A 25,167-nucleotide genomic window follows, 5' to 3' on the forward strand; every position below is an offset into this window, starting at 1 on the left:
TTAGGAAGGCACTTCCAACCACTATCCACCCCAGGTTCTTGGAAAAGGGCCATTTTCAATAGGACCTTGTTGATCAGTCTGGCAACTCACTTAGACGAGCCAGCCTCATGCCTGCTTTACGCCTGATGCCTGCTTTACGCCTGATGCCTGCTTTACGCCTGATGCCTGCTTTACGCCTGATGCCTGCTTTACGCCTGATGCCTGCTTTACGCCTGATGCCTGCTTTACGCCTGATTTACACATTCCACACCCAGTTAAAGGTAAGGAAGGTGTATTAGTCATTTATTATAGGAACAGACAAGGCACAGCTCACCAGAAAAGTTGCATACCAACAAGTGAATCTATGTGAACAGGAGTCTTCCACTCAACTGGTTTGACAGAGGTGACGCGTAAAATAGGAACCGTGGTGGAAAGGTGACCAGGTAACGTAGAATGTATGACCCCTTCACAACGCCTTGACGTGTGGGAGCTGTTGAGGACGGTTGGCCTCTAACTGAATGTCGACTATGGTCATTCGAAGTACGGTATATTTGCCAAAGCTACAGAAATGTAAAAAAAAAAAAAAAAAAAAGTGTCCAAACGGTCCTCTGTTTGTAGCTACCGCTGGGCAGATTTATTTAATACAGACTCTGCCAGGAAGATCTGAGATGTGTGAGATAACGAGAAGCACAGTTCCTTTTATTTGGTCAAATCAAGAATCGGTGAAGGCGGTGGTTTAACTGCCACTCTTTGCCTGTTTCCGAGTGCAGTTTCAAAAGGCGGAACACAGACGGGACGCAGCCGAAGGGGTTGGGTTCTCAATTTCCTTCCTTAGAGGCTCAAAACCCTTTCAGGTTGCGTCAGGGTACGACACTGTTTTCTGCAGTCTTTAAAGGGATGATGAGGACAATATCCGGTTAATTAGGAGGCATACGGAAAGCAAACGGATGTGGCTGTGCACGAGCACCGGCGCTACGAACACAGTGGAATGTGCATAGTCCCTACGATATATGAGGCCCACTGGTGGCCAGAAGACGGCCTGGAGGTCGGGGGAAGGTCAGGGGCGGGGACTGACCTGCAGAGCTCGTGCAGCTGATATGAGCTGGATCGTCAAGCAGGGCGAGGGACTCTGTGACTATCCTCTCTGCCTCCTCCACAGCCCCCTGGAGGGTGGCCCAGCGTGCTGCCACCAGCTGGCTCTCCAGTGCCTGCTCCCTGCTCTCCTACACGACCCCAACCCACACAGATGTTGACTGAGAGAATTACAGATCACACACTCACACACAATACCACGGAGGCCCTGGCACACACACCTTCTGATTGAGCTGGTTCTGTAGGGCCTCTGCAGTCTTCACTCCGCTCTCCCTCTCATTGGCCAGGCTGCTCTGAATACGCTCCAGCTCCTCCCCGAGACCAGAAAGCTCTGCCTCTTTCTTCGACAAGGATTCCACTAGCTCCGCCTTCTCCGTCTCCATAATTGAGAGCTGAGCACCGAGCTCTTCACTTGACTAGGATGGTGAGGAAGAGGGGGAGAATTGAAATAGAAAGAAGACAGGAGAGGGACATGTAACAGTAAGGTGAGAAATGTCAGGAGCACAGGTCAGAAGAGTGAAGTACCATCTACTATCTCTTATACATTGGTGGTCAAAAGTTTGCATACCCTTGGAGAATAATATATGTACCATTTGTAAAGAATCCATGAGTGAGCAGGCAAAACACACATTTCTTATGGTATTCACATTCAACTGTAGGTCATAACAGAATGGCACAAAGAACAAATTAACTGGCTCCAGTTCACAAGTCTGCATACCCTTAAATCTTAATACAGTGTATTGCCCCCTTTAGCATAAATGAAGAATGCAAATTGTGTGCCAGTATTTTCTGATAACATGCTGCATTCATCTTGCCATCAATTTTCACAAGATTCCTGTGCCTTCAGAGCTCACACACCCCCAAAACATCAGTGAGCCTAACACCGCAAAAACATCCACGTGAGAGCTAACAAACTCATTGGCTATTTATACACACACACTAATTGCAATTTAAAAAGCCACAGGTCTGGGAAATTCAACTTTCATTTCCATTTTCACCTGTGTGTGTGTCACCTTGTGTGTCTGTAACAAGGCCAAACATTCAAGGGTATGTAAACTTCTGATCAGGGGCATTTGGGTGATTTCTGTTATCATTATGATTTAAAAAGGAGCTGCCAAACAACTATGTGATAATAAGTGGCTTCATATGATCACTATTGTTAAATAAACGACAGTTCTTTTGCATGATCAGTCATATTTTCAAAATCAATGCAGAAATTTCACAACTTCTGCCAAGGTATGCAAACTTATGAGCACTACTGCATGTTAATCAAAATATGCACATGCATTTTTGCCGAACAGTGTAAGCGGAGCCGGCTAAGAAAAGAGAATGTCAGGGCCTGTGTGAGGGCCTGTCCAACCAACCACCAATGTAGTCAAGCGTGGTTCAATCCTCACCACGGACCAAACAAATTAAGCATTAGGATTTCCTCAGGGTAGACTAAAACGTTGCTGGCTACAAGCTTCAGTCGCTACATTATACTAAGCCTCAAGTAAATCTGTTTACGGTAATATTGGAATGGTAATCCCTTTCTAATTTAAGTTGCTGAATGTAGCGTAGTGACCCTGTTATGCCTGTTGTAGGTTTGGATGTTAACTAATGTAGGGACAACAGTGGAGTTTTGACTAATTGGTTTGACAATGCGAGAAGTAAACAGACTCCTCATCGACACACACGTCACGTGCAACAACACCCGCTGTTTAAATAGCATAGTGCTTAAAGACAGTCTGTCACATAATAGGAGACCGCAGATCCAATCCTGCCTGGGCAACAACATTCATCCCTTCTAATCGTGGGCCAGCAGAACTAGGCTTGCCTGGTTCCTTTTCTTGGTTATTCCCGTGGGAGTGTTTTTCTACTTAAAATAAAAACAGGTTAACACATGATACTGCACATGCCCACCTCCACATTTTAGCAGTTACATTTCTATCCACAGTGGACATTTGTCGAGTCAAATCATTGGCTTCCATGTTAACCTACTCATGGATGACTTCAATAAACTTGAGACATGACAAGGCCAAGGAATTGAAAGGTACAGCTTGATTACAGAGGCAGAGTTCAGCCTGTCTACATGGTGGTTGATCTGCTTGCCTGGCTGGCTTTGTCCACCACCGCCTCTCTACCTCGCTAGCTCACTTTCTTTACCTGCTATGAACAATGTGTCTTCTGAAGTAGCCTACAGTAATCAGTGTCCCCGATCCACAAAACCCTCAGTCTTACCATAGCTATCTCTCTAACAATTAGTGCTGAGTCAGTTGATGTACTCTTGGATAATTGTAATGCCAAAATATTGAATGTCATGGATCGTGTTGCACCGGTAAAGGTAAAGAAAACTATGAGCAAACAGAAAACACCAATGGAGAACCACCATGATGGTAAGAACCCTGAAAAGAGAATGTAGGAAAGCGGAATGTAAGTGGAGGAAATCTAAACTTCAAATTCTCTATGACATCTAAAAACAAAGCCTTGGTAGCTTCAACAATGAGTTACGCAGGGCCAGACAGCAACATTTATCGGGAACGATCAACAAGAATATCAACAATACCCGCACTCTGTTTGTCATGGAGGACAAGCTTACAAACCCAATAAAGCAGACAGCATCAGAACTCATGTCCACTGTGAAATGTAATGAATATGCGTGTTTCTTTAGTGAAAAAATTTGAAGTATTAGATAGACCATCAGAACTGCACAGTCTAACAAGGACTCTGTACCGTCACCACGACATAACTTGGTTATTGTGTCGCATTTTTTAAAAAATTATAAAAAATTCCTTGAAGAAACAGTTCCATATCTTAAAGCTTCCACTTGCTGTCTCAACACACTGCCAGACAAAAATAAATAAAATAAAAACTCTATAACAATGGACCTGCAGTAAATAGTTAATAGTCCTCTGCAATCAGGCATTTTCCCAGCGTCTCAAAAAAAATGCTGCCATTAAGCCCCTATTAAAAGAGAGAACACTGGATGCATCTATAATGAACAACTATAGACCTGTATCAAATCTCCCTTTTATAGCCAAGATCATTGAGAAGGTTGTCTTCAATCAACTCAGCAATTTTGTAACCTCAAGCTGTCTCTTAGACAAATTTCAGTCAGGTTTCCGACCTCACCACAGTACTGAAACCGCCCTGATTAAAGTTTTAAATGACATACAGCTGAATACTGATTCTGATAAAATAACAGTTCTGGTTCTATTACAAACCCGATTCCAAAATAGTTGGGACTCTGTACAAATAAGGAATGGAATAATTTACAAATCTCATAAACTTATATTTAATTCACAATAGAATATAGATAACATATCGAATGTTGAAAGTGAGACATTTTGTAATGTCATGCCAAATATTGGCTCATTTTGGGTTTCATGAGAGCTACACATTCCAAAAAAGTTGGGACAGGTAGCAATAAGAGGCCAGAAAAGTTAAATGTACAGATAAGGAACAGCTGGAGGACCAATTTACAACTTATTATGTCAACTGGCAACATGATTGGGTATAAAAAGAGCCTCTCAGAGTGGCAGTGTCTCTCAGAAGTCAAGATGGGCAGAGGATCACCAATTCCCCCAATGCTGCGGTGAAAAATAGTGGAGCAATATCAGAAAGGAGTTGCTCAGAGAAAAATGTCAAAGAGTTTGAAGTTATCATCATCTACTTTTTTGGAATCGGGTTTGTAGGTCTCAGTGCAGCATTTGACACTGTAGATCATAGAACACTTCTAGATAGGCTGGAAAATTGTGTAGGACTCTCCGGGACAGTCCTTGATTGGTTCAGATCTTATCTAGATGGCCGGAGTTACTTTGTCACCATTAGTAATCATGAATCTGATAGGGTGGCTATACATGCGGAGTTCCACAGGGATCAAATTCTACAGAACAACAACATTAACTACCACAGCTATGCAGATGATACTCAAATATACTTGGCTCTCAAACTGTATGACAACAGCTCAATAGACTCACTGTGTCACTATATAGAGCACATAAATACCTGGATGAACCAAAATTGTCTACAATTGTGTTTGTGTTTGGCAACAAAAATTAACAAAAATAAAAGAACCAACATTAGTAAAGAGCTGGATTCTCGGGCCCTTAAAACCAGCGATCAAGTGCGTAATCTTGGTGTTCTGATAGACTCAGACTTCACATGTAACAGTCATATCAAAGTGGTCAACAAAACAGCATTCTATCATCGAAAAATATAGCCAGAATCAAAGCCTTGGTGTCCCAAAAAGACCAAGAGAAGCTCATCCATGCTTTTCTCTCTAGTAGGGTTGACTACTGTAATGGCCTCTTAACTGGACTCCCAAAAAAGACTGTAAAACAGCTGCAGCTCATTCAGAATGCTGCTGCTAGAATGTTAACCAGGACCAAGAGAACAGAGCACATCACTCCGGTTCTTAAATATTTGCATTGGCTTCCAGTCAGTTACACAATAGAGATGTTTTAGTTTATAAATCTCTGAATGGTTTAGGACCCAAATACATTTCTGATATGTTTGAAGAATATAAACCGAGCAGGGCTCTTAGATCCATGAACACAGGTCAGCTAGTAGAGCCTAGAGTCCAAACTAAACATGGAGACGCTGTGTTTAGCACTTATGCTGTACACAACTGGAATAAACTACCAGAAGATCTTAGACGTGCCCCAAACATATCAATTTTTAAATCCAGATTAAAAACACTTCTCTTTTCGCGTGCCTATGACCGAGCACATAAACTTAACCACACAGTTTAGCCATATAGCTTTTTTTAATAGCATTTTTCTTTGTAAAGCACATTGAATTGCAGAAGCGAATGCGTCAATTCATAAGGTTTCCAGGCGTGAGGGTGCAGAGACAGAGGACACAGACAGTGGACACAGACAGTGGACACAGACAGTGGACACAGACAGTGGACACAGACAGTGGACACAGACAGAGGACACAGACAGAGGACTGGTGATCAGGCCGTCAGTGACTCACGGTGTAGCGGACACGAACACCGTCTGAATGACACGGGGACTGAGATCGGCGCCAGTGCTACAGACAACCCTCCCCCCACAAACACATGCACACAGCACAGACTCACACTGAAGTGTCGGAGTCAGGAAATATGAAGAATGTAGGGTAGAGAAGTGATGAGGTCATGGTGAGGTCAGGGTGAGGTAATGCGTGTTAAAGACAAGGGCTTACTACTGGGTGAGACTTTCGGGAAGGAAAGGTGAGAAGCGTATGGTCGGGGAAAGGAAGTAGTGTTGTAGACTAGAGGAGGTGAGTGTAGGTCAGGTGGAGCGTGTAGGGGGTTTTGGGCGGGAGAGTTTGCTACCTGTTGAGATGCTGCCATGGTGACTCTCAGGGTCTCTAGCTCTGCCCTGCTGGAGACCAATTCTCTCTGCAGCTCCTGAAGCTGTTTTACCTGGTCGTGCTCCTGGGGTAGAAAAAGAAGGGCAGGACAGAGGGGGGCAGGACAGAGGGGCTCATGTTATTTGCTAAATCTCCTTAGTTTTTTTTCTACCTCTATTGACACGCTAATTTACAGCAAGTCATTTCAGTTACACAATTAAATGATTAGAGAAAAAGTAAAACATTAGCAATGCATTGTACTATGAAGTGGTAAAGTATATTACATTTGAAGTCATCTTTGTCCATGAAAGCGATAGACAAGCAAAGGGAAGAGAAAAAAAACAAACGGAAAGAGTTTGACACACTGGGCCGTTAGAAAATTGTCACGAGGCACCAAATGCCAGAACCCTTTACCTGCTCAAATTCATGACTTAGGGTCTAAGTAAACTTGATTTAATTTATTGAAATACACAAATGCAGGGTGTTGTAAACATCAGTGGAACTGCAGATTCAGATTCTTTGCAGGATTTATTCTTCCAACTCCATTTATCTCCTCAGCATTGGCCATGTTAACCCTTTTTACGACCAATGAATCCCTTCGTATCACAAACGGAGTTTGGAGTTTCAGCAGGTCAGGATACCGGGCTGTGGGAGCTCGTCTCTCTCACCTGTCTCTCTGCGTTCTCCTGGGCAGCCTTGACCTTCTCCTGCATCTCCCTCCTTATGCAGTCCACCTCGTCCTGAGCGGCCCGAGCCACGGTCATCTGACGGGTCACCTCTGCGTTCTAAACAGAAAACCACAAAACCATGGAGATACGGTCGGGGCTGGCAGGGTCTGACGAATTACCAACAAGAGTTGTGGAGGAACCGTGCTGCCAGAAGTCTATCTTCCAAATAAATGATGTAGCCCAACAGCGTGCGAAAAGAATGTCGGCGTGTTAGTGGCCCCCTACTTCCCAAACCCCTGGACGTCTGCAGGCCTGTGTACGTGGCGTGGGGCTAGGGTTTGGGTACCTACGAGGTCTGGGTGGGCCTACCTTCCTCAGCAGGTCAGCATGACCCTGCACCAGCTCTGTGTACTTCTCCTTCAGCTTGGTGTACCGCTGCTCATTAGCAACCGCCTTCCCTGCGAAACAGTGACAACGACGGAGCGGTCAGGAGAGTCACGGGAAGGGCTGTATCCCAACATGAGACACCATTTGCACACACAGTTCACGTGCTTGTGAAGGTCACGCGCTGATGTCAGCTGAATGCCCTTTGATCCTGGGGCTTGGGTTACGTCAAGCTTTATTTTGCAATGTCAACTGACATTTACTAACAAAGCGGATGGTAACATCAAGCAGTGTATCTGAGTGCTGAAGTGCCACACGACAGCGGGCGACTGCTAAACGCTGGAATCGTACAGATGTTCCCAGGATGCCTATGTACTCACTCTCGATCTCCGTGAGGCTGCGCTGCTCTTTCTCCGTGTCCTCTTTGACCCGACGCAGGTCATCAAGCTCCGCCCTCAGGAACTCGCTCTCCCCCAGGGCCTGCATCCTCAGGTGGCTCTGTTCTGCTAGCTCCGCCTCCAGCTCGCTGACACGCCCCCGCAGCGCCTGGCACAGACGCCCACTCTAAGAGACGGAGAGAGAAAACGAAAGAAGGCAAAGAGGTTCAACAATGCGCCAACACACTCCCTCCCCAGTTGTAGGTCACCACAGAGCACTAGCTGCACTGGCTCAAGGGGCTCATTAACTCTCCTCTCTACTCCCCTGCCTCACCTCCAATCTGAAGGACTCCAGCTCCTCCTTCAGGGAGTCGATCTCCTGTGTCAGCTGTTGGATCAGACGGTCTCTAATGGAAACGGGACATGTTCGGGTTAAAAAAAAATAAAAAATAATAATAATAATAATAATAATACGCCCGAAAAGACGACAACACGAAAACTCCCCTCTGGAGGGATTGGTGCCGGTTCTGTGGAGGCGTCTTACTTCTCGTCCTTGCACATCCCGTTCTGACTGTTGAAGTTGAAGGGGTCCGTGGAGGCGGACGTGCCAAACAGGTCGTCGAACCTGGGTTCCACCACAGCGGTCTAGTGGGAACAAACACAGTGGAACCGTTCGGTTTGTGGACAGACAGAAAAGATTCTGACTGGAAACCGGAAGGGCCTCATTGACGGGGATTTTGTTCTGGCACCAGTCGTGTTCAGTTACCGGCTGGTTCGGGACGTCTGTGTCCACCAGGTCTTCCGTCACCATGTCCACCATGTGCTCCGTTTCGGGGGAGGACGACTCGGCCGGGATGACCACCACGGGACTAATGTGCTCAGACAAGGCAGACGCTCGCAGGAAGTTAGGCGGATTCTGACCGGGGGGATCCACAGAGTCCACGATTAATGAACACCTTAGCACTAGCAGCTTAACAGAAACCCGGTTAAAGGGAACACAACAGAGGAGACGGTGTGTGTTGCAATAACCCAGTATCTCCCCGAATGATGATTCCAGGCCTTACCTCAGGTAACTGTGGGATCTGAATGAGCCTCTTGAAGTACTGCAGGTTACTGGAGCGGTAAAACAGACTCTTCAGCCTGATAACCAAGCATAAAGGCAACATGAAACCCAGAGCCGGGACTACAGATATAAACCAGTGCTAATATCTAACACACACTAAATAACAGAACAGTCTAAATAAACACAGACGGCGCTACAGTTAGTTAGGTTGTGAGACCACAGCCACAGTTTGTGTGAACTTACTTCTTAAACTGCTCCTGGAAGCGGTCTCTGTGGCCCTGGAGTGTATCGGCGGGAAGGCCTGCGACAGACCAACAGGTCAAAGCTGAGTGTGTGTGTGTGTGTGTGTGTGTGTGTGTGTGTGTGTGTGTGTAGCCAGTGTGAACACTTGTGTTTTCACTTACATTATGAGTAGGATAAAAATCTGAATTCTGAGCATCATGGTTATGGAGGCTGGAAGCTGATTGGCTGAAAGATGTGGTATATATAAGGCCGTATACCATGTGTCTGACAAATGCTTAAGTTGCACTGCCAGCCAGTTAATAATAAAAATAAGGAATTCAGTGGTTTAAGGTGTGTGTGAGCATTGTCCAGTGCTTCCTCTAGCTGATGTGGGAGGGATTTCACATGTGTGTATAAGCTAAAGTTTCAGGCCTTTGATTTGGTGAATTCTGTGCCCCTGGTACTTGTGTTGCTCATTTGGGGGACACTGGCAGATACAGTGCCGGGCTAGGGAGCATGACATTGAATGCAGTTCTCACTCCAAGTCTGTTCTCCTTGGCCCCAGATCAGTATTCAGCGATGAAGTATTAAGTCATTCCGCCATTTGTCCATTGGGTGGTGTGTGTGTGTGCGCGTGTGTGTGTGTGTGTGTGTGTGATGAGACTCACAGGAGTGGAGCTTGAAGAGCAGCTTAACAGTGTAGTCATACAGATGGCTGCTATCCAGGATGACCTGGATCAGAGGGGCCAGGCGACACTGACCTGCCGCTGTCACCGACACGGACCGCGACATGTCCAGGGAGCTGAACACTGGAAGAGAGGCCACACACAAACACGCAGTGATGGTCACACACACACACACACACACAAAGAAAGAAAAGCACAAAGTGTGCGGTACTGTGTGTTCATGTGAGTTGTGTCCGTATACTGTATGGGGGGTTGGGAACCACTTTTCTAGTCATTGTGTACTAGGTGTCTGTCTCCCTTTCATTTCGTCATCTGCCTCTGCTTCCTCCCTAAAGACCCGGGCCTTCAGTCCACACTGAGGTGTGGTTTCCTGTGCAACCAACTCCAGACACTCACACCCAGTCAAGCCTCTTAGCTCGGGGGTGACGTGATCCTGTGGCCTGCAAAACATCTCTCCTTATGGGAGGCAAAGGGTTGCGTGTGTGTGTGTGTGTGGACTGCGAGGGGGAGGGGAAAGAAAATGTCAGTACATTAATAATACAATTGATTGTTAATGTACTGAGTGGTCAAATGGAGAAGTGAACTGATGTTGAGATAGAGGAAGGTAGAATAAACTCTGTTATACTTTGTGACGCTTATGGTGATAACAATGTAACAATGTAACAATGTAACAATGCATTGGTCAGATTCTGAAGGCAGTACACCAATGGGGAAATTAGGACAGCATATGAAGCCAATACCAGGCTTCTCCATATTCATTTGGTGTCAAATAATACCAAATTTAACACCTTGATTTAATCATTAAAGAAGCTTTCAATTTTCAATTGAGTGTACAGATTAACATGTTCCTGACACACAAAAGCTAAAACATTTGTTTTGTGTAAGTCTGCAACTTTATATAAGCACAGTGGTAGAAAAGAGATGGAGAAGCAGACCAGAAGAGCTTACCACCCAGGAAGAGGTTAAGCTCACACTCCAGGTAGTCAAACATCTCCACAGTCAATTGGAAGCTATAGTGAGCGCACACACACACAGACACACACACACAGACACACACACAGACAGACAAACGATTGGAAAAAGGTTCACAGCACACACAAGGGGAGCAAACATCACACATACAGTACAAAGGTTAAACTCTGGATACATAGAGTCCATTTACTTAGCAATCACACCCCAAGGAAATTTACAAATATATCTTCCAGCAAGACAATTTATGACGCTAAACACACAGCCAAAGGCATACTGGCCAAGGGCCGACAGTCCTAGAATGGCACAGTCAAAATCTATAGATGCACCTATAAATAAAAGGCAATAATTTTGGATTATGTCATTTTATACACTAATTTTAAAAGAGAAACACTGAGTTAAATTAAATCAATACATCCACATTCAAGGCTCAGATGAACTAGTTTCTAATATGTATTATGATATATTCAGCCCTCTGTGGTTTGATGAGTACAAGAAAGCCAAGAGACACTTACAAGTTGTTGACATCATTCTCTCCTGCCTCATCAAGCTGTCTGTTTGACATCTGGAGGTTACCGGGGAAACGGGGATTCTGGGGGGGAGTGATAAACAAATCCTGTCAGAACTGGAGTTTAATCCAAAGGGATCTGGTTGATTAGTCACATCATCAAAAACATTTGGGAGGAGACAATTTGTGGAAGATGAACCTCAGATCTCCTTCTCCAAGGAGAGGAAATGAGGGTTTCAAAACGTACCCTTGGTTTTACTTCCAGGCATTTAAATAGTATCGAGAAAACACTGAATAAAACACCAGAGCCACAGCTAGTCCACGGTTTGCATTACTCCACCAACTTCAGCGGTCTATGAACATTGCTTACCCTAAAAGGCCATTCATTTTTGAGAAGTATGTTTGTCTTAGAGAAAACCCCCAGAGACACTGAGAGAAACAGAGACACAGGGGCCAGAGTGTTGTTAAGTTGGTGCAGCACGGCGCCTCAAACTCACTTTTATAAGCTTCTCTGGATAAGGCCGTGTGCTAATTGACAAAAGGTGTGACTGTCCATGTGAAACCGGGTTGAGACAGAAAATGGCCCAGGGGATGACAGAAAGATAAAGTGTCCCGGAGGGGTTCAGATACAGAGGGAGATGGAGAGAGGGAGACCGAGACGGATTAGGGAGGCCGTAAAGTGTCGGTCACAGGGGGGGGGGGCATCACTCACCTTCACGTGGAACTCCATCTTTGTGATGAGCAGTTTGAGGTAGACACTACACAACTTGCCATATCCTTCACTCAGGTGACCCTGAGGGCAGAGGGGGAACAAGATGGAGTTAGACGACTCAGAAAGACCACACCAACGGGGAGACGGACATTGTCAGGTGCCGACGTCGTGAAAGTCAGTCCCACGCAGAAGTTCAAGAGGGTGGAGGTCTGAGGACGACTTTGTGTAAGTGTTTACCCCTAAGACACTACCGCAAGAACAAGACCGCAAGTCAGAGTGTGTTTGTGTGTGTGTTTGACATTATCTTCCACAGTTGAATAGAGGGTGTCTGGGCAGGCTGAGTGGGCACACATTGCTCCTAGACTGACCCACCTGTTAAACACCTGCTAGACAGCAATGAAACAGGGAGTTAAACACACTCTCCATTCTAAGGGAGTTACTGAGAAATGCCCCACTGGCCATGAACACCGGATTACAACTTCCTGGGCGTTTGAAGGAAGACCAATAGAAAACAAAGAGCCAAGCATTGGAGCCTGGGCAGAGTGGCCTGACCTCAGTGATCAGCACAACTGGACTGGTGGAGCTCTGATGGAAACAGACCGACACACGGCTGAATCCAGTAACGGACTCTGATGCAGTCTTACTTTTCCATCGGGAGCCACTTGATAGAAAACCTCATCCTACATCAAGAACACGTCTTATTATCAGGCAAAGAGCACAAAGCCAACAATAGATTTTGCCTCGGGCTACAGGGGGAAACAACATTGGTTTAACGTTGATAATGTGTTTACAATATGCCTGATGTTTGTAAAATGATAGTGTTCACAGTACAACTAATGTTGGTTTAATGTTGAAAATGCATTTACAATGCTCATGATATTGGGTTAATTTTGACAATCTGTTAACAATGCGCCTGATGTTGGTTTGAGATTGACAAAGTGCTTACAATGCACATGATGTTAGATTAAAATTGATTATGTGTTAACAATACGACTGATGTTGGTTTAGTGGGGGGGGTACCACAGGAAGGTGCTCATTCTGGAAGTGGACTGCTTATCTGAAAACTATTTGAAGCAAAGTTTTGCTGACAAGCTGCTTGGTGACTGTGTTCGGATCTTCTATTTGATGAGTTTGGAGCCCTTTTGACACCATCATATGACCTGATATGATAGCAGAGCTCTACCCAAACAATAGTTGATGATAGAAAAAACAGGGTTGTAAGTGTTTCAGTGTGTGTATATATGTGTGTGTGTGTGTGTGTGTGTGTGTGAGAGTGTGTGAAAAACCAGCAATGAGGTAAATTGCTTTTTTTCGCTTCTCTTTTCATGAGCTAGTGAGCCACAACAGGAAGGAAGCTGTACTGACTGGTCATCAAGGCTCCACTCCCATAGTCCTACTCCATTTTATTGCCAGCAGCAAATACAGACAGAGACCCAACTAAATCAACATTGGTCTTTAATGCACCCCCCAACCATTCTGCTCAATGAACTTTTTCTCTGTACAGCTGCAACCCACAAACAAGTCTTGGGCTGAAATGTTAAGCCTGATCAAAACGGAAACTTACCCACATCCTGCTCATGTCACTAAGGTCAGCTTTGTTCCTCATCGAGTCCTTTATCACCTGAGCACACACACGCATACACACAAACAGACACAAACAGACACAGACAGACCAGCAAAAAGACCAACATAGAGAACTTAGACAGTGCTTAAGTCACACGCTTAGAATGTTAAAGACACAGTGGGGCGTGCTCAGGGTGTAAGGTACACTGGATACAGTGTGTGAGGAAGGCCAGTGTGTGGGTGTGTGAGGAAGGCCAGTGTGTGGGTGTGTGAGGAAGGCCAGTGTGTGGATGTGTGAGGAAGGCCAGTGTGTGGATGTGTGAGGAAGGCCAGTGTGTGGGTGTGTGAGGAAGGCCAGTGTGTGGGCTATTGCCTTAGTGCTCAGAAGGGAACAAATGGGGATGGTGGTGTGTGAAATGTTGATGATACTATAGACAGTTTGTAATGCCAGGCCTCGGAAGTGTAACTACTGTGGCTACAACTGTGGTTTACTTTTCACTGTCCAGCAGGATATTTCAGAAAGGAGAAGAGGCTACGTAGTCTGGTCACATTGGTTTGTGACATGGGTTGGGAGCAGATTAAAAGCTATTATTTGTTAAGACATTCTTTATGATCCAGTTTTCCTTGGATTAAGACTAGTCCGGGACTAAGAACCAATGCCACTAGAGAATTTCAAAATGTGCTAGGTGTCTGGGAATACCTGTCTGTAGGTTTACTTAATGTTCATTCTACAGGGTTAGTTGGCTAAGAATAGATGTTTAATTACAGTAACCTAGAAGAGTTAAAGAGGAAGGGGGAGGTGTTAAAAGACGCCATTCAGAACCTGGGAATGAATTAGGAATTAAACCAGGCCAGCCAGGGTGAAGATACCAACCAGGGCTTAGGTTAATGATCTTTAGTGGCCAGAGGGCCTTAACCTCAGTTTAACATCTCCTTAAACAGGAAACTGACCCCATAATCTATAACATGAGAGACAGCGGAGTCCATGCAAAAGACTGCATGTTGCAGGAACATCTGGCATGTTAGGAGTCATGTTCTTTGAGTACCAACAGCGTGAAACAAGGAGGCACTTCCACAGTTCACTAAATAACAAATGCTAAATTTTCGTTTTTGCACCGGCCTGAGGACCGTGGCCCTTGTGTGTGAACCAATGGCTCTGTGTTGGTGGGCTCATACTTACGTTGGGGTGGCCATCTCGCAGAAGCTTGTGGAAGACGTGGCAGAACTTCCAGCAGAGGACTGCATTGCTGGAAAGAGGCAGACGGTTGACGGCAGCCCAGAAGGTGTGGGCGCCCTTTTCGTGGTGGGTTCCCAGGATACAGGGTGAGACAGACCAGTCAAGGAGAAATGTATTGAAGGTGCACCAACGGTCGTCAAAAGTTAGAAAAGGTCAAAAAGTACAGTTCAGATAAATGTATCAGTGGCATAATGGGGCACACAGCTCTTTCCAAAAAAAAAAAAATACATTCAATATTAACTGTATTATAGCTCAGAAAACATAACGCATAACGAGAAAGTCCATACATGTTCATCTTTAAAGTGCTTCTTCATATATATAATGCTATCTAAACTACCAACCTTTCAGAGGTCAGGCTTCATATTGTTAATTTGATTAGTAAATAGTGGTGTAATACAATTTAGCAATGTATATACAAAAACAAAGGTAATGATAACAATGACACTTACGCGTGCAACATTATTAAAGGATCTACAGCAATGAAGTTCGATCAGTAGGCACATACATTATCACCGAATGCTGACATTGCTTGAACTGTTGATGTGCATTGTTGATGCTATTCTCTGACAATTTTTATTTAATATTTACAAACTTGAGGTGCATGATGACACTGGTTATAGACTGTGTTGTATTGAGGTATATGAGGACACTGGTTATAGACAGTGTGTTGTATTGAGGTATATGAGGACACTGGTTATAGACAGTGTGTTGTATTGAGGTATATGAGGACACTGGTTATAGACAGTGTGTTGTATTGAGGTATATGAGGACACTGGTTATAGACAGTGTGTTATATTGAGGTATATGAGGACACTGGTTATAGACAGTGTGTTATATTGAGGTATATGAGGACACTTTAGACAGTGAGTTGTTGTATTATTTGTTAGGCACAGTTAGTGTTAGTGCACCTACTGAGTTAAGTAGGAATGCAAGACCTTTCTATTGTTGGGTTTTAGATAGATGTTTTGCAATCAACTATAAAAGAAAGATTAACTTACTGGACCTGGGCCAGCATTAATGTTGGTGGGTTGAGCATAATGTAAACGATGAGGCATTCACCTGGATATTCAAAAGATCTCCCAAGTGGGAAGAACAGCCAAACTGATCTCGGTGGATTCAAGATTTACAAAATGTGAAATGAAACTTCTAGGGCCTTTTTGTGAGAGCAAATATTAAAAAAGTATATAAAAGTATGAGTTTGTACATTTTCTAAATGTATTATTAGCTTGCAACCTAATGCTTTGTAGCAATTATTTTAGCTAGCCCACTAATACAATGTACATTAGTCAATAAAAGCTCACCTGTTTTTCCAAATGCAAATTTTAGCCCCAAATGGTGAGAATTGATAAAGGGTTTGCTAGCTTGGGCAAAGTCCTGCGTCCTGTCTCCCCTAGTTTTTGTTCTTTTTTGACAATAAGTGAAACATTCAGTTTTTTTATAGATTAAAAATAAATGTTTGAGAGGGGGGTTACTGGGTGTTTTCCCCTTTGCTTAAGCTATGGTCACAACTATTAAAAAACATGTCAAAAATGTTTTTTTGACGAGTAAATAATCAGCTTTTAAAATATGTTTAGTGTTTATCTTCAACTTCCATTGTCATCTGAGATGCTTAAAAACTGTTACTTATGTCTGATTATGTATCACAGACTGTAAAGAAGTCTGCAACACACACGTAATGTTACATTATCGTGTTTGTTTTGTGGGAACACAACCCATGAAGGAGCCATGCAGCTCTTCTTTGGAGTGTGTGTTGGATAGCGTTTTCCTCTGGCTCTCGACAAAGAGGATATTCCTGGCATGCTTCTCTTTGACGGCGACCTCCTGTGTGTTGATGGCCTTGTTGATGCTCACAGCCTGTGCAGAGGAAGAAACAAAGAGGAGGAAGAGAAATCAGCGCAATAAGCCTTTTCATTCCTTGCTTGTTGGGGGGGTGACTTTTAAGTTCTCAGAATTCAGTATAACATGGAATACTGATGTCATAACTACACACTTGCATAATAATAATAATAGGCTATTATAGTTATTTCAGCCTTATGCAGGCCTGAGCACCAGTATAAAAAAAAAAGAGGAAATGGAAAAAAAGCCCTGGGCATTAACACAAATAGCCGTACATTTATATTTTGTTGACTGCAGTAGCCTTTATGTAGTGTTAAATTTTTTTTTTTTTACAGTATTGTTTGACAAGAATTAAGGACTTTGTAAGTGGTTTGTAAAACCATGGCCAAAATAAGGCAACTGTAAATCACATTGTAAGTATTGTGTTTAACGATGCAAGTAACTTAACAGAATAAAATGAATGATCACCATACAATACCACAATGTACACTTCCTGCTGCTTATAGGCTTATTGACATATTCAAGCCTGTCTCAAAGTACAACATTGTTCCTTACATGTAATAAATATGACATGTAACATTACATTACTTGTATTTCAAAGAAAAGCAGGCCTGACACCTCCTATAATGTCACTATTATTAATGAGACATCGTTGGAAGGATCATAGATCACACATCCATACAGACTTTTTTCAGATCCTCAAGTCTGCAGACTGAGGTGGGCACTGCAAAACATTTATATTGTAGTGAATTAACCAAAGCGTTCTCGATTTGAAGTATTCTTGAGCTTGCTGAGTTGTAGAAAGATCAGCTGTGACCAGGTTTCAGCCCGTTACCAGGGGACAACCAGGTTTCAGCCCGTTACCAGGGGACAACCAGGTTTCAGCCCGTTACCAGGGGACAACCAGGTTTCAGCCCGTTACCAGGGGACAACCAGGTTTCAGCCCGTTACCAGGGGACAACCAGGTTTCAGCCCGTTACCAGGGGACAAGCCGTTGACCCAAGGGCCTGATGACCAGAGGACGCAAAAACAGCCCCATGAAATCAAAGATCCACCAGCATATCAGACAGTCGGTATAGGGTTGTTCTCCCATAATGCATTTCACTCTCAACACCAAACCAACTGCTGGTGTGCATGGCAAAATAACTCAATTTGCACAATCTGACCACAGCAAAGGTTACAAACCAAGTTCCAATGCAGATTTGCAAACTCCACACATTTACATCTGTCGGGTGCTCTCTGGCCATGCACCAGTTTGTTCTGGAATCAAAATGTGAATGCATGTGCAGAAAATAACCCCATACCAACTGTAAAGGATTGGCAGGGATCTGGAACGATTCGATTTGCAAAAAATGGTCTGAGTAACCTTCTAATTACTTCTATAAACTCCAAAAATGATACAAAAATGCTCAGTTGCGTGTGGTGTCAGTAACTTACCTTCAGTCCTGTGAAGACTGAACAAAGGATAAGCAAATCCCACAGATATGCACACATCACTCAAAAGATATCACTCAAAAAACAGCACAACTCCATCAGCCATCTGCCAGGTAAACATTCCATTTATTGCAGACCCCTCCAAAAGCTAACTGCTTCCATTCAGTGGCCCCCATAAAAATACCACCAGCCACACAAACCTCAGGTTAGGGCTATGTGATATGGCCTGAAAATGTGTATTTAACATTTTGGACAGTAACGGAATATCACAGTTTTTTAATTGCAATACAAAAACATGTTTAAGGTGTACTAGACAAATATGGTAAATACTTCTGAAGTATTGGGTTAACTACTAGGCTTCTACTATTCTGTTACTTTATATATTAGGCCACATTTCACAAATACAATAAATCACAGAACAATAAAGTTGACAGAGAAAGGTCTACCACTAAAAGCTTACAAAATATTTCTGGACAAAAATAATTTTTGTCAGAGGCAACTTCTAGTCATTGACATGGGCAACAATGCCCACGTTTGTCTTAACTATCAGCAAAGTATGTGGTGGCGTTTCTCGTAATCTGCCTTTTTGAATCGAAACAATATCCAAACGACGAAGGGAAACGCCCATTTAGCGATAGGCCAATTTTATTCACGTAAATTGACTTGTTTCAAGTGACTATTGCAGTACTCCCTCAGAGACCTATCATGCAGGTTGCCATTTGAGACAAAAAGTAGCCCCTCCTTGTAACCCATCCCCACCCACCAGCTTCCCTTGAGTAGATACACAGTACTGTAAATACCTACAATATGTCCAATCCTGCACCTTGTCAGATAAAGAACATGATCTGAAGCAGGGCGCCGGTGGAATAATCTAACCTCCCACAGACGCCCGGACTCCTCGGTGGGTCCCTGGGTTGGCCAGGGGAGGACGGAAGGCAAACGGAGGGGATAAATGATCACGGGTCTCCTTCACCTCTGGGTCACCGAGAGAGCAGTCAGCGCGTCATGTTTCGGAAGAACTTGCTGACCATGGCGTTCAGAGGAATAGCCTTGCAGGGGTACTCTACAGATTTATGCTTGGGTTGGAGTACGGAACAGGCCAGAAAAAGTGTACGGTGAGGAATTCGCAAGCCAAACCTAAAAATATCTAAAGCTAGGGGATTTTAGGGGAAATTGTTTTGTTTTTCTATAGACGAGGAGCATAAGAGTCATGTGAAGAATGGCCGCCTCAAAATAGTCTAACGGTTCAACTTGGTTTTTTCTGTCAACGTCATTACAAATGGGAAAGTCACAGATCAAGGTGACAAGGGCAGGCTTTGTGCCGACATGGTCGATTCACAGGGCGAATTAAGTCACAGCTGTGCCTTCTGAAGAGGACGAGGGGAACGAGGAGAGGAACGCTAAGCTGGCCAACGTCTCTCAACACACTCGACTCGCAGGTTAAAATTCCACTCCACGTCTCGGTGCTTAGCGTGCAGCTCTGCGAAGGACGCATTGGGGATCTTCCAGTCACACGCGTACATCACTAAACATACAAACAGTATACACTCGTTACGTAAAATTAAAACATCCCAGTGTGATGTGTGCACGGTTGATATGGAGACAGACGCTACAGGTCAAAAACCGGCGGTTGGACAAACAGTGTGTGTGTGTGTGAGAGCGCGCGTGAACATCACAATACAGCACAACACCTGTGGTTTCCTCACAGTAAATGTCTGACAATGACAGGCATGCTAGTCAGACTGAATCCACTGCAGAAAGAATAACGGGTGATAACAGCTCAGGGGGAGACTGGACCAAGGACATTCTCTCTCACAAGGATTTTACTTGAATGAAAACACTGCAAATACATTACACACTCTGCATCTACAGAAACAGCACTCCTGTCTAGTCTCATATTTAAGTCCAAAGAAGAAAATCTTCCCCCACAAAATGTTCTAAAAACAAAAGGAAGACGTCCAGCAGCTCCCATTCAGCAATGACCGAATTAAGCCACAGAGTGACTGTCGATCAGAAAGAGTGCCAGCTGCCCAGGACTTTGGGCATGCCAATAGGACTAGAGGTTGAATCAGCTACTTGGCATCGACGGGCCTAACAACTGAACTCCTCAACCGATAAAGAGAGGATGACTGTTAAATAACATGTAAATGGATAAAAGGTATTAAGGGAGAATGACGGCGGGTGTGTTGGTGGGATCACAAACAGAGGATACGGGTTGCCTCACGGCCAGCATACTTGGAAGCATGGCCCACCTACGCCACTGAAGGTTAAACTCTTGTTGCTGTTGATCTGTTCGTGCTCAGTGTGACAGAGGCCCTGTCTAAAAACAAAACTTAACTGCTTAGATATTTCCACCAGGTAGAAACATCTGAAGGTCTTATGAGGCCACCCCCTATAGGGAAGAGACTCACGTTAGAACTGGAATGCAGTAAATGTCCATACACACCCTAAGACCCACATGGGAATCAAGGCGTAAGGAAAGAGCCTGCTATGGCTGTATTGCGGGGGGCGACCAGCGATGAAAATAAATGTTTTATCACACTCACCATATTGGGGAATTTTCTTGATGTTTTGGGAAAACTTTACATGCAAAAACAAAAGATTTCAAAGACTTTCAGGTTTTCCAAGTTAAAAGTTTATATCGCTCATGCTTTTAAGTCTACAAGGTCCTAAGGGATATGCTATGATATGACATTGATGGACTGAGATATCTGCCAATTGAAACCAGCGTCTGTTTTCACCTGCTTCAGCCAAGCCTCTTTCAAAAACGTTATGAAACCAGCCATCTTGACAGGGAGAAAGTTTACTTTCTAGAACTGAAGGACCAGGATGTGCTTTAAAAAATGCCCAGTCAGTGCTTGTTTAATAATGCAGCAATCTCTCGCTAATGAGTCATCTGTCTATGGATGAATGGTTTTGACTTCGCATAAATGTGCCTAAAGGCACATCCTATGGGGAAAACGCTGTTTCCACCTTTTTGCAGCAGATAATAACGGCACTCTCTACTCATGCATAACAAACATAGGACTGATAAAATCAATCAATAAAGAGAAAAGTCTGGATTTGGGGAGCTGCTATTCTAACATGATGATATGTGGATGAACAGGGTTGGGAGTTACGTACAGGGGTAGATCCATCCTGTGCGGGGTTATTATGTTTGGTGTTTTCGATGATCTACTGTCAACGAAGTTGTCAGACCTCACCAAAACAAAAAGTAAAGAAGCACAAAATTCACTGCTGCCACTGTACAACACATTCATCTGGCTGCTCCTCTACCCACATTCCACGCTTCCATTTTTATAATAACAACAACAATAACAGGCTAATTACAGAGATAATGACCAAAGACCCACGATGGCCTGTTGTGGTGCTACTACTAAGACTTGTCCACCACCTCAAACGGACTGGGTAAACAGTGAAGGACGGAGATGGAATGAAAACAGGAAACATGGATAGGTGCTTGTGAATGTTCTGGCACTGCACATGGAGGAGCAGCGGCGGAGGAGTGGTTAGTCGGGGTAGATTGTGGGTTGGTGGGGGTTCAGGCGCTCAGTGGGCTTCCTGCCTTGGCACACCCCGTCCTGCCCATTTCCTGCCTGATGAAAAACACCCGCAGACTCACCAACCCCCCCCCCCCACACACACACACACACACTCCCACCCCCCCACCCCAATCCGCTGGCCGCCAACCCAAACAGACCTCCCAGTTACAGTTACCGATTTCCTCTTTGACAGACTATTCCAGGCGCCCTAGAAGGTTGACGGGACAAGCACTCCTACGCTCAGACAAGCACAAATGTATGCGCAGAATCCATCCAGAACAGGTGATACCATGAGCAGACATGAAGAATCACGTAGGAGCCTACAGTGAATAGAGATGTGTAACAGACTACAAATGACCTATTAACCACTCGCGGAACAGTTACTCCACATTACTTCAGGTAACACAAAAATTTGTACAAAACAGTAAGAGCTTCAAAACACACACACACACACACACACCCTGTCTAGTAAGAAAATGTGTTCCAACCTAAAACAAAGCGTATCAACAATATCCCTTAAAAAAACAAGCAGCAAAAGTAACAGAGTGAAAAACCACGTGTTTGGGAAACATTAGTTAGGTCTACGCCTTTTTAAAAGGTTACCCGACTAAAAAGGGCCCTCTGTGTTGCTTGTTTCTCTAAAGGACCATTTTGTAAATTTGCTCACATCTCAGACCTAGACATCCGCCCCAATGGATCACTCTCTCTACACCTCTTCAAGAGCCTGGCACTGCTGGAAGGGCCAGAATAATAGAGAATCCCTCAGGCATGGTCACTCTTCCTGCCTATGTGAACACAGAGCCAATAGGGATTAGACCCGTGTATTGTTTATTAGAGAAATTGTAGCAAAATGCTTGTCAACAGGAAGAATATTTACGCAGTTTCTCCTTGTGCGGGCCAATAACTGCACCATGCGAAGTCGTGCGCTCAGAAAACACTCAGTCCCTTACTTTGAAGAACAGCGTTAATATAAAGATTACTTGAAACAAAACTGGTTGGTATTCGTACTTTCCAAACGAAATAGCTCTACTGTATTTTCCGCGGCATTGCTTTTTTCCCTTCCGCTCCTGTTGTCCACTGATACGATTATTACCTCAAAACACTGAGCTTGGAAACGTCTGTGACCTCACAGGCAGAAGGCTTTTGTCCCTGGCAGGCTTGGGGCGAAGGTCTCAAACAGCGGGTGGTTGAAGAGTCAAGCCGGCCAGAATGTGGCCCTTCAATGCTGCATGCCAGAGGACCTGGCTACCCTAATAAAACCTAAACCCCATGTCCCGTTTACCATCCTCCCTTGACAAGCCGGCTTTATGCAACCGCCGGGGAGAGAGGCCTCCTATCTGCTTTGTGTAACAAGTGGAAGCAACTTCTTTAAGTGTTCACTTCGTATAAGGACTTTAAAAAAGGCAATCTTAATTACCTTTTGGTTCCTCCACACACATTTCCACAGACATATGGATTACAATAACTAGACCCTCTGTAGACATGGCTTACACAAGGCTAGTTTTTAGTTAGCCTTAAAAAAATAGTAGGGCCCACGCCAAAGACTGAAATGACAGGGCTTTCTTTAATATTCAATGCATCACTTTCTCTCATGTATTGTGCATCTGGGTTGGTGTTCTCCATCTGTTGCCTCCCATTACATAAACAACCAAAGCACACATCTCAGATTAGAGGACATTGACAGGCAGGCCTTTAGCATCATCGAGAGCAGTTTTGAGACTTATCCTGTTTGATCCCGAGCAGTAAACAGCTCCAACAACACACTCATTTTATATTATGTGTATATAAAGCACCCAGTCTGCAGGGTCTGCACACAGCCCACTACTTGCTTCAAAGAACAACAGAGCACCTTTTTCCCCCCTCACACCCACTGTGCGCATCAAACAAAATGTTGTGCCCTCAACAACTACCTCTCCTCTGCACACTAAAGAGCATTCAGGAAGATCCCAGAGCCCCTGGAGAGGATTTTGTATCAGCCCCCCCTCCCCCCACCCCCCATATGGTGCCAGAGAAACCTACACTGGGCTGGCACTGAAAGGGCAATCTTGTTACTTTGCCCTGCTGGTGCACCTGCTCACGAACTCTCACACAATGTCCAGCCAATGTTGAAGTGACCCCGAGGTGATCTCTCGTTTGGGGATTCCCCTTTACCCAAATTACGAATCAATGTTGTCCATCTGCTATTCTAGGCCATTCAAGATCCATTATTTACAACAGCATGCAAAACCTCTTACTATCCGCCATGACACCGTTTGTATAATGACACATGCTGTAATAAAAATCTGACGGTTGTGCATCAATAAGACATCGTCCGAACACGTTGTGTCTGGTTTGCACTCTAACACGTTGATGCTGGTGAGTTAAAAAAAATTGGCTGTATCTTGCAATCCAACCCGTGGATACGTTTATGTTTCTATTAGCCTTATAGAAAGCATTTAACTGTTCATGACACACATTGCAAAGCACCTTGCTCCCACAAGTCGGAGTGACACTGCAATCGTCCAAGAAAACCACAGTAAGCTACAGTCAGATACCTAGTTGACATTCTAGTCACTGTGGAAAACGTGCGCGTGCTTACGTTATTTAATGACAACAGACAACGGGCTACGGTGGAAAAATTTGAGGAAAATTATCCGATCAGTCGGGGAAATCGGTAACAAACTATAGCATATTACACAAAACCGTAAAACAAGCATCGGATTGTACTGTTCTATAGCAATCCACGTACTGCCCACTTAAACACTTCCATACAGTTGCATGATTAACATCAACACAAAAACTGTAGGATAACTTGTAGCCTAATTACCTCACATCATGGAGGAAAGAAAATCCCTCCCATCCGAAACATGCTTTATCTGTTGCGCCTTTTCCGCAACAAATCCTAAATAGAAAATACATCGATATCTGGAAACCTACCATTTTACTAAGATCCATAGTCCCAGAAAAATGCAGGTCGCTGTGAGATCAAAGACGAATCAGTTCGCAGGCAATTATTCGAGAGTAAAGTCAACAACTAGAAAAAGAGAAATCTAGAAACGCTTAGGGGGGTAGATGGTGGTGGACTAGGCCCGTTAACTCAACATGTGTCCCGATTTGGTATCAAATAGTCTCCAATTCCTTTCCTTCCGGGTCCCTTATCCTCTCACTGATCCTACGTGCTCAGTTAACGGTGGGGGCTCACAGCCACGGTGTCCGAATATCGAGACGCGGAACCGAACGGTCTCGAAAACCACAGCCTACTAGAGTAGGCTACATGCGGGGAGGTGTACGGTATATGCTGCTTCTCGCCTTGTCTTCTTCGTATATTGTGATACCATTTTAAATACTTTAATCCACAAGATACAGCGCTTGTAAACACCGAAAACTGACTAGCCAATCTATCCGGGGCTTTTGTGTGCACAGCGCGCCCTAATGTAGACAATAGGTAAGGGGGGGGCATAAACCCCCGACCCGACTGTGGCCAAAATAACCTCGTACCTCCTAATTCCACAAATTCAAAAATACAGGGGGGAAAAAAACGATTAAACAACGTCGAAATGTCTAACACGCACGCCTTGGGCACGCCATGATGGTAAA

The 25,167-nt window shown here is 44.3% G+C and overlaps 1 protein-coding gene across 3 annotated transcripts in view; it reads right to left on the reverse strand.

Moving 5' to 3' along the window:
* The window catches only part of hip1 (huntingtin interacting protein 1), a 47,139-nt gene that overhangs the window by 11,322 nt on the left and 10,650 nt on the right, over positions 1-25,167 (reverse strand). For 2 of the 3 annotated variants that reach the window (XM_010873636.5, XM_010873628.5), the window contains exons 3-20: positions 16,570-16,633; positions 14,723-14,865; positions 13,544-13,600; positions 11,980-12,060; positions 11,275-11,351; positions 10,739-10,800; positions 9,773-9,913; positions 9,126-9,183; positions 8,884-8,959; positions 8,586-8,735; positions 8,364-8,464; positions 8,154-8,226; positions 7,823-8,006; positions 7,428-7,516; positions 7,059-7,175; positions 6,374-6,475; positions 1,293-1,487; positions 1,055-1,202 (exon numbers count right to left, since the gene is read on the reverse strand). In XM_010873636.5, the coding sequence (XP_010871938.2) occupies positions 1,055-1,202; positions 1,293-1,487; positions 6,374-6,475; positions 7,059-7,175; positions 7,428-7,516; positions 7,823-8,006; positions 8,154-8,226; positions 8,364-8,464; positions 8,586-8,735; positions 8,884-8,959; positions 9,126-9,183; positions 9,773-9,913; positions 10,739-10,800; positions 11,275-11,351; positions 11,980-12,060; positions 13,544-13,600; positions 14,723-14,865; positions 16,570-16,633 (1,918 nt within the window). Of the gene's footprint in view, positions 1-1,054; positions 1,203-1,292; positions 1,488-6,373; positions 6,476-7,058; positions 7,176-7,427; positions 7,517-7,822; positions 8,007-8,153; positions 8,227-8,363; positions 8,465-8,585; positions 8,736-8,883; positions 8,960-9,125; positions 9,184-9,772; positions 9,914-10,738; positions 10,801-11,274; positions 11,352-11,979; positions 12,061-13,543; positions 13,601-14,722; positions 14,866-16,569; positions 16,634-24,507; positions 25,101-25,167 lie in introns of those variants that run through there. The other variant, XM_013135178.4, reaches the window with a different exon arrangement.

The sequence above is a fragment of the Esox lucius genome, chromosome 1 (genome assembly GCF_011004845.1).
Source record: "Esox lucius isolate fEsoLuc1 chromosome 1, fEsoLuc1.pri, whole genome shotgun sequence".
NCBI lineage: Eukaryota > Metazoa > Chordata > Actinopteri > Esociformes > Esocidae > Esox > Esox lucius.